This window comes from Artibeus jamaicensis, unplaced genomic scaffold, assembly GCF_021234435.1.
Source record: "Artibeus jamaicensis isolate MK-2021 breed Jamaican fruit bat unplaced genomic scaffold, CSHL_Jam_final scaffold_369, whole genome shotgun sequence".
Lineage (NCBI taxonomy): Eukaryota > Metazoa > Chordata > Mammalia > Chiroptera > Phyllostomidae > Artibeus > Artibeus jamaicensis.
Genome location: NW_026522042.1, coordinates 12,762,982 through 12,776,166, shown reverse-complemented (window position 1 = coordinate 12,776,166; position 13,185 = coordinate 12,762,982). Strand labels below are relative to the sequence as shown.

Sequence of the window (13,185 nt, the reverse complement as noted above, 5' to 3'; positions counted from 1 at the left end):
CCACTGATACAACAACATAAAAGGTATTTTTTCCACATTTTCTATAACCTTCGGAGATGCAGGGTACAATTAAAGTTCTGCAGTTGGCTGAGTGACCTTTTGCACTTTCCTAACTTCGCTGGCCTGAAACACTGGTGGGGACACTTGGGCCTCCTCCACAGGGCTGTCGTGAGGACCACGGAGATGGGCCCTGCACACGCCGGTGGTCTCCAAGTGTTACCTACTGACCAGAACGCACCCGCAAAGTCAGCACAAAGTCCCACTTTCCAGATGTCTGGGGCCCAGGGAGTTTAGAAGTCATGCTCAAGGCCACACAGACAGTATGCTGTTAATTTCATATCACAATGTGGAGGAAAACAGCATTTTTCCAAAACCCAGGGATGGAGCTGGGAAGACCAGATTCCCAGGCTGGCGCTGACCAAACATGGTGAATATCAAGTGATGTCTATAGTTCTTTGCACCATATTATGCCGCAAGTAAGCGCAGATTGGCTCTGGGCTCTGCATCCAGTCCTGCTAGACGCTGATGTCCTGAGAAGGTGTTTGTTTTACTCCTTCGGACAGTCTCTGCTGAAGCAGCAAAGTGCGATCCAACAGTAAAGCCAGCAGGACGGAGTCCGTGGAATGCAGGAGAAGCAGATGGGGTTGCACAGGCTGTCACTCACGGCAGTTTGACGGGGAGTGGGGGATCTGAGAAGGGAGGACTCTGAGGAAGCTGGGGGACAACTTCACTTTGTCCCGGAAACAGCTAGCGACCACATGGGAACTGACTCACAGGTCAAGGAGCCCGATTCAGGGTATTTGGCCCTGGGGCGGAGGTGGAGGGCTGTGAAAGGCTGTGGAGAATGACACTGTCACCCCCACCGACACGAATGCAGAGCACATTGACCTGACTGGCCCGGGGAGCAGACTGAATGAAGAGGCAATTTGATGAGAGGCGATTTCCACTGAAATAAGAGCCACACGCCTACATGCTGCGTGATATGTTTCCTGTTCTGTTTTTGGCATAGATATCAGAGCAAACACTGGGCCAGTCCTACGTGCCAGACCCTGCTCTGAGCCAGTCCTTTTACTTCTTAACAGATTTATGAGTCAGGCACACCATCCTCCTCATTTCATGGATGAGGAAAATGGGGTGCAGGGAGGACTCAAACCCAGACAGTCTGGCTTCACACTTTGTGTGTTCATAGTGTTCATTTGGTTTTTACATCTGTTCTTTAATTTTTGAAATCACAGTGAGTTAGAGGGCCCTGCCGTGTGCAGTGGGGAACATGAACAGCCCTTTGCTACAGGGCAGAGGGTGGGCGTGGTGAGAGCGACCACAGATCAAGGGTAAGGAACTTTAGAAATGCCTTCGCATGTTCAGGATCAGGACGGGACTTAGGGAAGAAGCAGCTCGAAGGCTGACACTGAAGAACAGGTAGGATTTAAAATGGCAGAAGGCTTCGGAGAAACTGAGTTCAGATTTACTGAAGCTTCAGGGGGTTGAGGAAAAGCAGGAGGCACTGGGTTTGAAAGCTGGATTATGTTGGGAAGCCCATTTGGATGCTAGAGTGGATTTTATCTGCTCTGATAAATAGTGAGGAGACATTAAAGATTTGTGAGCAGGAGATAATGACTGGAAAAGTCTTCTGGGAAGACGAGTTTGGCAGTCTGGCATCTCTTGGGACGACGTGTGGAAAGCCGTGGAGACGGGAGAGACCGAAGTGCACAGACCGGCAAGGAGCTGTCCAGCTGGGGTCCCACACAGGAGGGTCCTTCATTCTTGACCACTGGGGCGCCAGTGGCATTTCGCACTGGGCACTTCTTCCCTACAAGGGCCTTTCCCGGATGTGGCAGGACTTCTGCCATCTTTGGTAGGCGTGGAAAGTTAATAGCAGCCCCTCCCCCCATCCTTGCATAAAAGCACCCCCACTCTTTTCCAAATGCCTCCTACCATTTCATTAGATTGGAGGACACTGGGTCCGGAGCTAACAGGAAATAAAGAGGAGACGACACAATGATGAGGTGACACTGACAGAAAAACTATTAGGGCACTTTCGGTAGCAAGGGGCAGATCCGTATCAGTGGTGATGCTGGGTTTCTAAGACTTGGTGATTGAGAGGAGAGCGATGCACCATAGGGTGGGGCGATCCTGAAGAAACAGCTTCAGAAAGAGGCAGAACAAAAAATTAGGGACAATGGGACCTTCAAAACCCAGCGTTTTCCTTCCGAGTCCTGGTCCTCTCGGACAATTCTGAGTCCAACACTATTTCATCGGGTGCACACAGGGAGCCGGCACTGCACCAGGCCATGAAGGAAGCCCAGGCCAAGTGTGGAACTCGGTGCTAGGCCTGCAGCTTCGGGGAACTGCAGTCTGGGCCGACTCCCTTTCCCAGCCAACTCCCTGGAATTAATAGCTCTCAATGGCTCCAGCATGACCGCCAAGCTTTTGGTGAGCTATGATGTGTTCAATAAGGCAGTTTATTTCTATCAAAGTCAAATAATGACATTTGAGATAGAATTAATTCTGTGTATCTTGATCAATGTCTGGGCTCAAAAACTTGTCAGGTTTGTGTGTACTTTTATTTTGGTTTAGTTTATTTGGATATAGTAATTTCTCAGAGAATCCATTAATATTTATCAGTTCATTATCACGTGTTAAATATCTTTAGGACAAAAGCATGAGAGCACATTTGAATTTAATAATTCTACAACTGCTTTGGGATTTGGGGACTGGATGAAAAGATAAGAGGGTAGGAAAAGAAACTAATTCCTGGGTCATCCTAAGGCTACTTTTTAATCAAACTTTCATATTAACTTGTGGACGGAGAAGGACTTGTCCTTCCTTATGAACAGTCCTGGTGCAGGGACTCCTCCGTCTGCGGACTGTGATAGCTTCTTACAGGCCTCCCCTCTGGACTGCAACTTGGCATTCCATCTCAACATGAATGCCATTCTCCCCACAGTCACCGGTGACCTGCTCATGGTCAAATCCATCACACCCACTGCCAGTCTGTGTGTTCCTAGACACCCACGGCACCATTTCTCTTGGTTTACATCTTAAATATAAACTACTCCTTACTAGTCTTCCACATGGGGGCTCTTTGTTAGCTGGCTTCTTGAATGCTGATGTTTCCTAGAGTCCTATCGCTGTCTTGGCACCCTTCGGGTTAATGGGTGGACCTCCTTCCCTCTCAAGGCTCTTCTACCTACTGGTCTTGGCTACCGAACCTTATCTCCAGGTTTCATCCCTCCCGAGACTCTCAGACCCAAACACGCAAACACCTGTTGCTTATCATCTGACTATCCCAGAGCTACCACTGCCAATGTAACTCGGTCTATAACTAAAACCATCATCCCTCCTTTCTTTGCCTCTGTTAGGACTCACTCCTCCTATATAAGGTGTGATATCTTGGTTTATAGGGGCACCACCCGACAGACCCCCAGGATTCCAACTGAATAGTCAGGACAGATTCTTCTCCTCCCCTCCTTTCACACCCACATCAATTATTCACAAAGCCCCACTGGTGTGAGGTTCTAAGCAGGAGTGTCCAACTCTCGGCCCATGGGCCACATTTGGCCCAGGATGGCTGAAAATGCAGCCCAACACAAAATTGTGAATTTACTTGAAACATTATGAGATTTTTTGTGATTACATGTTGCAACGTATTTAATGTGTGGCCCAAGACAACTCTTTTTCTCCCAGTGTGGCCCAGAGATGCCAAAAGTCTGGACACCCCTGTACCTAAAGCTATTCTGAGTTTACCTTCCCCTCGTCATCTGAGTGTTCTTGTCAGAGTTCTCACGCCTCAGCCAGACCACTGCAGTACCCTCCCCGCAGGCCAAATCCCTCACCCTCACTGCTTCCAGAATGCACTTCCTCAACCACACAGGGGCCGTGCCATTCAGTGCCAGAGACGGCTAGATATTCACTACCATAACCTTTCTTCTCTTCTTCCGGGGCTCATGATTAGAATAAATTTCTCAGCTGCTTTGCAGTGGGGGTTGAGTTGTGTGACTGAGTTCTAGACAGCGGAGCGTGAGCAGAAATATTTTGTGCCCCTTTGAGGCCTGTCCCCTAAAGCCACCTACAGGAATACCACTATGCCCTTTTTCCTCTCCGAGACTAGGATGGTGACTCAGGACAAATTCCACGAGAGGAGGACGGTGGCAGAGCCCTTGTCAGCCTGGATTCCCGAATGACTGCATGGATCAGAGTCTCATTCTCTGTGGCCACCGTTGCAGGCCTGGAATTCCCTTGTACTGTTAGGTGAGTGAGAAATCAACCTTTGTTGTAGTGAACTGCAATGTGTATGGCTCTGTTTGTTACAACAGTCTAGCCTTGTGTGTGTGTCTGTGTGTATATGGTTTCTAATTTCATATACATACGGTACACATGTCATACTCTGATTATTCTGACATCAACCCTATACCTAAGCCTTTTACCACCTACTTTTTCATATTCTGTTTGACCAGGTTGTATTCTTTTCAAGGCCCATAGTGTCTTTAATTGTAGGTGCTTTCAGACTCCATCTCCATGAACTAATGAACAAAATCACACTAATTCACTAGTAGCCTCAGTTTCCATACTGCGTTCTCTTTGTCTTTGAGTCCACGGAGGCTGCACGCTGCCCAGACTGCTTTGACGGATGGAGGACAACAAGCCGTTTACCTGACCTTTAGGGATGCCCCACGTGTTCGGAAGGAAAGGTACATTTGAGGGCCCTACTTTCGAGTACATCCTCTCGAGGACGTTACTCACAAAACGGAAAGAGATCGATTTTATTTCTAGGCTGACCCCACTGTGGTGACAGTATAGGGACCATTTGGCCCTGTGAGCTTAAAAGTAACCATGGAGCCCTCAAGGTTATTTTAAAATACTTTCTTGTGAACTTTGTGATTTTCTCATCTGTCTGCCCAGGGTCACCTCTCAACCAGAATTGTTTTTGTGCCACCGACCAAAGAAGAACCTGCTACAACAGAAGGCAGATAGAGTGGTGATATTTCCACACCGGCAAAGCAATGGGTCAGAGGCCCTGAGCTCTCTGCCCGCCTGGGGTCAAGTCCCTGCTCCACCACGGAGGGGGGTGTGCGATCCTGGCTGGCTCTCAACACCCGTCAGCTTCCGCTTCCTCATCTCTAAAACAGGGAAAATACCACCAGTCTCCTTGGGCAGTGGTGAGGATTGAATGAGAGAATTCATGTTAATTAGCATAAAATCATGCTATTAAAGCATGACACATGCCTTATAAATGCTCACTGTCTACATCCTCCTCATTATAAAGAGCCCACACAAACTTTCCCCATGGAAAAAATACGACTAGAATGTCAGGGATCAGAAGACCATTCTTGTAAACACGAACATCTTTCTTTCCTCACAAACCGGAACCCTTTACGTGCGAATGGAGATACTAAGACCCTGCTACACCGACAGGAGATGTGATAACTTAAGAAATCACACGAGAATCAACGTGAAAACCGAGGTCGAGTGCGAACAAGAATTTTCTAAGGCTCGATTTACCTACTTATTGCCAATATAGTCAATTCTGTCACTAAAGATAATGATTCACTCACACAAATTTTGTTATATAGCTCAGTTGTTAATTGGCGCCGAAATTCACTAGAGACAGCAGATTAGAGTGGAAAGAGTTAGAAGGTTCACCATCCAAATGGCCAGTGTCCTCAGACAAGTCGCGGAACCACTGGAAATCCTAGTTTCTCTGTTTATAAGTTGATGTAGATCAGCCCCTGCCTGCTCCTCAGGGCTGTCAAAAGGAGGAAATAAGAGATTGCATATAAAAGTGCTTTGGAAATTAACATGCTTTATAGATTAAATGTTTGCTTTTTCATATTAGTTACTATTGCTTCACTTCCTTTTGGCTACAAAACATGAGCCATGAAATGTCATAAAAATGCTGAATGATTATCTTGCCACAAAGTCCTCTTCTGAGTTATGAAATAATTTTTCACAAGTACATATACTGTGCATTTGAAATTCAAATGGGTGAGAAATGATTTTGAATTAGTTCTAGAAATGGAAGAACACATTTGTAGCCAAATGCCTAAAGCCTGAAAACAGGGGCCAACAGTTTTTCATCGTTACCTTCTTTTCCCTCTATATTCTAACTTGTTTGAAAGGCAAAATGATTTTTTTGTATATAAGCAAACTCCGCCCCACCCCCTGCCAAAATCATTAATACAGTAAGCTATAGAATTTATTTAAAGAGTGTGGTGTTAGATTTATGTTCTGTTATTCCTTGACAGGTTTAAATCGGGGGCTCAAACTTTAGCTTTCTGAATGAACTGTGCCCGTTTACGTCAGCCTTCAGCACGGGGTCAGCACAGTCTGCAGCTGGAAGGGATGCTGGAGACGACCCACACTGGCTCACGGTTCTGCAGACGCAAAGCAGGCTGGGTGAGATAACAGAATTCCCCACGACCACACAGCTGGCTGACCCAGACCTCGCTACCTTTGTTCTCTTCCCTGGAGACATTTTTCTCCCCATTTTTGGAGTGAGGGAGGCAAAGATGGAGGTGAGCGCATAAATCTGATTGCTTCACACGGATTCCACATTAGACTATATTTCCTATGAGCCCATTTCGAAACTAGCACAAGAATGCAACACCCCTCACTGTTTTCCAGGGAGACACAGGCATGGGGCAGCTGTGGAACTCCTACCTCAGTCCAGTTTCCGACGACCCAGTGCGCGGAGCTGCGGCCCCTCGAGAGCTGCTTGTAATCGGAGACGTTCAGCAGAAACCCCTCGGCGATCAGACTTGTGGCATCTTCCTCCGTCAGCACGGGTTCAGAACTGCGTGTCGGGTCCGTGTTGCTCGGAAGCGCTGGGGCGTCGTGGTTTACTGGCTTTTCCGAGGCTGCTGGCTGGCGGTCTGCCCCCAGGGGGAGAGGCGTGTTTGTGGGTTTTCCAGTGACCGTTCCCTCGGTGCTGGGTGTGCTATTTTTGAGAGTAGTGGGCCCTTGGCTGGGTAGCAGTCCTTCTGTCACTGTGCTGACAGGTGTCCACAAGGATGCCCCCCAAAGATAAGGTGTTGGCGGAGGCCCAAATGGCATTCCTGTGCTTCTGCCCCCTGAAGCATCATTTTCGGGTGCTACGGTCTTGGTCCATATCACAGAGCTGTTTCCATCTGTGTTCTCAGGTTGTTCCCTGTCTTCCCCTGAGCCACTAGGAACCTCCGTGTCTGGCTCTTTGCTCAAGGTATTGTAAAATGGAGTCACCTGCCAAGTCATGGGGTTGCCGGAAGATGACAAATCTGAAGCAATCACAGTTGTAGCAAAAAGGTCTCCCTCTGAGGTAGTACCAGGGTCTGCATCGGAAACATGCTCTTCCTTTGGCCGGACACTCGGAGACCAGGTGGTGAGGTCGGGCTGGGAAGTAGTTGCAGAGGAGATGACAAGACGGGTGTCCAGTGCCGTGTGGGTGGAGCTATTCTGCCACTGATTCCCGTCCAGGGCTCCTTCGGAGGCTGGGGCAGGACTAGAGCTGTTGATTGCCAGAGCACCTGTGGTCACAGGCGCAGGCACTGTGGGCGTGGTCAGCATCCTGGGCCCAGGTGTCGCTGGTGGGATGGGCTTTACAGGGTCACGTTCAGATGTCGGTGGCCTTTTCCCAGTGAACACCGTGCCTTTGCTGGGGTTCAGAATTCTCCGGCTGGACGGGCATTGCTGGAGGCCACATAGAGCTCGGCTGTTGGGCTTTCTTGTCACGTCACAGGGCTCATTGTGGTTCTTGGCGCACGTGACACTGCGAATCCGCACTCCACCGCCACAGGACACAGAACACTGGAAAAGAGGGACAGCTGTCATCCTGGGTGGGAAAGTGGCATTGGTTCTCACACTCAGGTTCACAGCAAACCAGGGCAGGCCCACAGAAGCTGAACTGTGCAGCCGAAACTTTTACATTTTACACTTTTATATTTTGCTTCTGCATTCCTTTAGCTTCCCATGGAAATATGTATCTGCTGGAGACCAGCTGAGGCTCAGGACCGACCATTCACCCTCCACAAACTGAAAATACAAACCAGGACAGTGTAAGTGAAGTCTCCCTGGGCTTTGAGCCATGGATCATGGAAAGATTTAAATAAGTCACCTACCCTTTCTTTTTTTTTTTTTTAAAGAAGAGGGGAAGGGGGGGGGGGGGATGTGGGGGACCCTTTAAAGAGGTAGTGATAATATGTTTCCTAGGGTTCTGATGCTATTAAATTAATGTGAAATGTTTATACACTCTCTGAAGTCTATTACGTGAGTTCTCACGAACTCTTCCCCCAATATTTAGGACACTCGTGGTCTCATCCAGGCCCCAAAAGCTCCATTTTCACTTGCCTGTGTCAGGTAGAATCATATTAGAAGCTAGACATACTCACACGTGAGTGCAGACCCCGGGCCTCTCCTGAAAAGAGCAGTTCATCAACGGTGGGAGACGCCCTTTGCAAAGGGTTCGGTGCGCCCTGCAGCATGGCACTGGTCTGTACACGGGGGCCGTGGCAGGGACCCCCACAACACCCTCTCACATTCTGCAGGGCACATCAAAGCACAGGCAGCTAGAGTGCCTTTAGGGCACCCCAACGGGACAGTCCTTCGTCAGGATTCACAGTACAGATCATCTATTTCATCAGTCTCGGCAGCTGCAAACCACGCAGAGTTGCTGCGTAACATATACTTCCTGATGTTTTGAGAAACCCATGTTTTTACTAAACTGATGCAGTCTTCACTTTCCTTTTCAATGACCTTTTAAGTTATCCACCAAATAGTTGGGCACTTGAACATGAACGGTCCAGGAACCTTCCCCGGCTGTTTCACATCTGTCCATTCTGTCTCTGACCCCCAGAGCAGGTTCCTTGAGACTGGGGACTGCGTGATACTCGGTGGATTTCATGGGGCTTCACAGCCACTGCTCCGAAGGACGCCCCAGGAGTACACGTTCTCCAGCACACGCACCACGTCTCCCACTCTGCCTCTGTTACCCAGTGGATGCGGAACCTTGTAAATAACTAATGGGTGCCATTCCTTCGCCCTGGGCTAACCCTGGGGGCAGGGTTAACTCTCTACCAGGTACACTGGGCCTAGAAATGAAGATGCTCTTCCCGCCACACCAGAAAGGGCAGCTGTTTCGTGCTCAGCCCACACTTCCACCTGTGCGTCCTCCCACTGCGTTTATTTCCACAGGGGCCGTCCAGCCCATCAAAGGAAATAAATGCAGGACACAACGCACTCAGAACTCACCTCTGTGGGTAGTTTCAGAATTCTCAAAACCAATTTCTGCCACGATTATGGAAGGCCCTTACCTTATAATTCTGAGCCCTGTACCAGCCAGGCAGCTTGCCAATCTGCTCATGTTCTCCTGCAAGGTACCTGGCCACCCCTCCTAGATTCTGGCCTTTGGGGGAGCCTGCTGAGAATGAGGTCTGCTGCTAAATTAGCCCACTCCTCTCCCCGTCCCAGAGGTGCGCCATCACGGAGGGGCTGACGACTGCTCTGGAACTGTACTGCTAAGACAGTTTATTCCACAACATGTGTGGGGGCTATCAGAGCGTTTATGCTAAAGCGCTGTGTAGAGGTGTAGCTAATGCTCTGGGCAGGAAACATTTAAGCCACGGTCTCAGGAATTTATAAATGAATGACTGCATCTCATACTCAAACCAGCTTTGAAAGTGAGCTAAAACATTTTAGTACCTGTTAAAGCTTGAACTGTGTACCTCCTGCCCGCCAAAACAAAACTGTATCAGAGCCCTAAGCCCTGCTCACTCTCTTTCCTCGTCCTTCAGAATGTGGTCTTATTTGAAATGGCGTCTTTACAGAGGTATTCAAGTTAAAATGAGGTCACTAGGGTGGACCCTTGTCCCATACGACTGTTGTCCTTAATAAGAGGGGAAGTCTGGACACAGAGACACACAGGGACAATGCCATGTGAAGGTGGGAGCACAGACCAGGGTGACGGATCTAGCAGCCAAGGAACACCAAAGACTGCCAGCAAATGACCAGGAGTTCAGAAGGCATGGAATGAATTCTCCCCCACAGTCCTCAGAAGGGCCCATCTGTGACTACACCCCACCTTGGACGTCTGTCCTCCAGAGCGGTGAGACAATGCACCTCCATCGTGTAACCTGCCTGGTTGTGGCATTTCATTCTGGCAGCCCCAGGAAATGCATACAGTACTCTAAATAAAAAATCAGACCTGGTGAAGGAAATCAGCATGGCCCCCAAGTAGTGTTTTGGGAAGTAGCTCTTTCAAAGGAGAGTGCCCACGAGTGGCAAAGCACAGGCTGCTGGCACCTGGGAAGAACTGAGATGTTGGCACTTACAGATGCCCCAGGCCAAAAGAGCAGGTGGCTGGGGCTAAGACACGCGGGGTCCTGCCCCACAGGATACCTTGGACTTTAACCGAAACTGGGGACCGCCAAGGTAAGTGACTCAGAAATGTCTCCTCGCCGTCCATGCTGTCTCCCTTCAGTGGGCGGGAACTCCGGTGGGACCCCTCACGAGTCCCAATTGGCTCCCCCTTTGACAGAAGACATGTCCCCGGCACCTGCCACCATATCTTCTGTCCAGGGAGCCAGGAGAGCTCATTTGTGGATATCGGCGCTTAGTGTGTCTGCTCACCTGTGCACTCCGACGCCCAAGTGAACAGCTCTGCACCCCACGGCTCCCCCAGTAACTCGGCTAATAGACTGTTCTGTTCACCTGTCTGCCTGCGTGCTTCCTGTCAGGCACAGAAAGGGCAGATCGGAGATCTCCACGGACCCTGGGCTCACTGGCTTGTGGAGGCTGCAGCCCACACCCCATCGAATATATGAAAAAGCCTGTCTACTCTCAAGTGCAATACAATCCTTTTCTGTAAAAACTACCTGAAAGGCTTTTCATTCTTTTGCTTTTAAAAATATTTGGTGAGGGTAACAATTAATTTATGAGTGGCTTCGATTTCTCAGCGATCATTAGTCGTAGTCTCGAGTTGCATCAAAGTGAAAACAGTGGCTCTAGCGACTGTTTCCAAACACAGGCACGTTTTCATGGATGCTGAGGGCTGTCACATGGTTACACCGCGCAAACGTTTGGGATGCAGCCCGGCAGAGAGTCCGGAGTCAAGGCCTGGCTCCGTGCTTGGAGGCTGTGTGAGCGTGGAAAGGTTTCTGCACATCTGAGTTTCTTCCCCTGTAAAATGGGGCTTAATGATGCCACTGGGAGACAGTGTTAATAACTGTGAGGGTGTTTGATGCCCATACCAAATGCCCAATATGTATTTGCTAGTGCTGTGTAATTGAAATTGAGCTCTGATTGGGCAGAGTCCTTCTGTTTTCAAGTGCCTGCAGGTCCAAGCCCCAGGCTTGCCGGGCTCTGTGCATAAAATGGTCCTGGGTTTGGCTGCTGGTTGTGGCCCCTAATGCAGGGCCCACAGATCCACTCTGCCAGGATGCTTGGGTGCCATTGACAGGACAGGCTTGCAAAAGCAGACCAGCATGGAAAATAGGCCCTGGTCTTCTTGCCTGATAATAAAGCACCGGTCAGTGAACAGTGACTATTTGCCAGTCCCTTTGTGAAGGGTTATATGCGTTACCTTCAAGCTTTAAATGAACCCCCTCTTTCTAAATGAGAAAAGGCTGAAAAAACTTTAGCACAAGCTCAAGAACATACAGTTAGGGCTTGCCAGGGCTTGGAAATCTGGAATAATTGCTCTCCCACTAAATCTATTAGCCTAACTGCCAGGAGAAATAGGGAAATTAATGGAACTATTAGCCACCTCAGGAATTATTTTAAAAGGTAAATGAGACAAACGATAGCGTGTAGAGAGCACTCGCCAAACAGTAGATGACATTATTGCTATCTCCACCTATTCCCTTTACTACCAAATAATTGTATGTACAGATCTTACTGAGTGCCGGGCGCTGCTCCCATAAGAACTGTAGAAATATCAATTCATTTATGCCTGACTTGCTTGAGTCTAAGTACTGCTGCCACCCATCTTTATGGATGGACAAAACAAGCCACAGAAAAGGGGAGCAACCACTAAGAGATTAAATTCACCTGTCCAACAGTGCAGGGCAGAATTTAAACCCTGGACCTTGCGTCCCAGAGACCTTGCCCTTCACCACCACACTGGCTGCCTCTCACAAGGCTTGTCCCTGAAGTGATGTACCTGGTAAAAACAGGAGCCACAGAGACTTTGACATTTTGTCTTTGTTTATAACATATCGAATCCACCTTCTTGATCCTCCGAGCCCAGAAAGGAGGTTGGGCAAGACCAGGAGAAGACTCTAGTTGAAACTTAAGATTAGGGGTAGGAGCATGAGCTTAGAGGGGGCAGGGCTGGTCATGGAGCAGGAGAGCCCTCCCTGGGCTCTGCAGCCTCCAGCTCCCACTGGGACACCCCTCTGACAGCTGGTGCGGCTGAGTGCACCCCTCTCTCGTGGTGCAGGCTGGCAAATCTGCCTTGACAGGGAAGAGCAGCTCAGGACTTGCCTTTTCTCCTTTCCCCACCTTGGTTGGCCCAGGAGGGCCATTTGATGGGCCCTCCCATCGAATAATGAGCCTCCCATCGAGTGATGAGCCTCCCATCGAGTCTGGGGGGCTCGCAGTTCTTGGGTCTTTTGGCCCAGTTAATTTATAGCTTCAGACGCACCCAGCGTGACCCAAATGGCCCAGTGCAGACCAAACCACCAGGTACCGCTGGAGCACTACCCTGAGTGAGTTAATGCCAACCCCAAGACAAACTCCAGACCATAAGACATCTGAGAATCACCCCATCATCTCTCTTTAAAAAGTATCTGAGCATAGTTAGAATGTCAGAGACATGTCACTGTATCCCAGCAGATAGACTATTCAAGAAATTGAGGCTAATGTGTACAGATGCTGGGAAGACCCATCAGAGGAGCACTCTGATGCTGACTCAACCACAGGCACAGGTGCTGACAGCAGCTGCTAAACGAAGGCAGCGGCTCAGCCTTTCCGCTCAGCTCCGCCGGGTGGCGGCTAGAAACCGGCTCCCTGCGTGCTATCAGTAACCACACATGGCTGTGTTGGGACAACAGGCACAAGTGCTTGTCGCATCATGTCAACATTTTGGTCTTTGTCCCCCATTAAGTCACATAACTTTGCTCCCCACTAAAGTGAACGCACATAAAAAGAACTCCTCAGCCAAATAGGTAACTGCAGGTCTTTTAAAAAGCATGAAGCCTCTAGCAATGACTAACT

At 49.2% G+C, this 13,185-nt stretch overlaps 1 protein-coding gene across 2 annotated transcripts in view; it reads right to left on the bottom strand.

Annotated features, from left to right (window-relative positions):
* The window catches only part of ADAMTS12 (ADAM metallopeptidase with thrombospondin type 1 motif 12), a 214,093-nt gene that overhangs the window by 35,158 nt on the left and 165,750 nt on the right, over positions 1 to 13,185 (bottom strand). For both annotated transcript variants that reach the window (XM_053657378.1, XM_037129004.2), the window contains exon 19: positions 6,661 to 7,782. In XM_053657378.1, the coding sequence (XP_053513353.1) occupies positions 6,661 to 7,782 (1,122 nt within the window). The remainder of the gene's footprint in view (positions 1 to 6,660; positions 7,783 to 13,185) is intronic.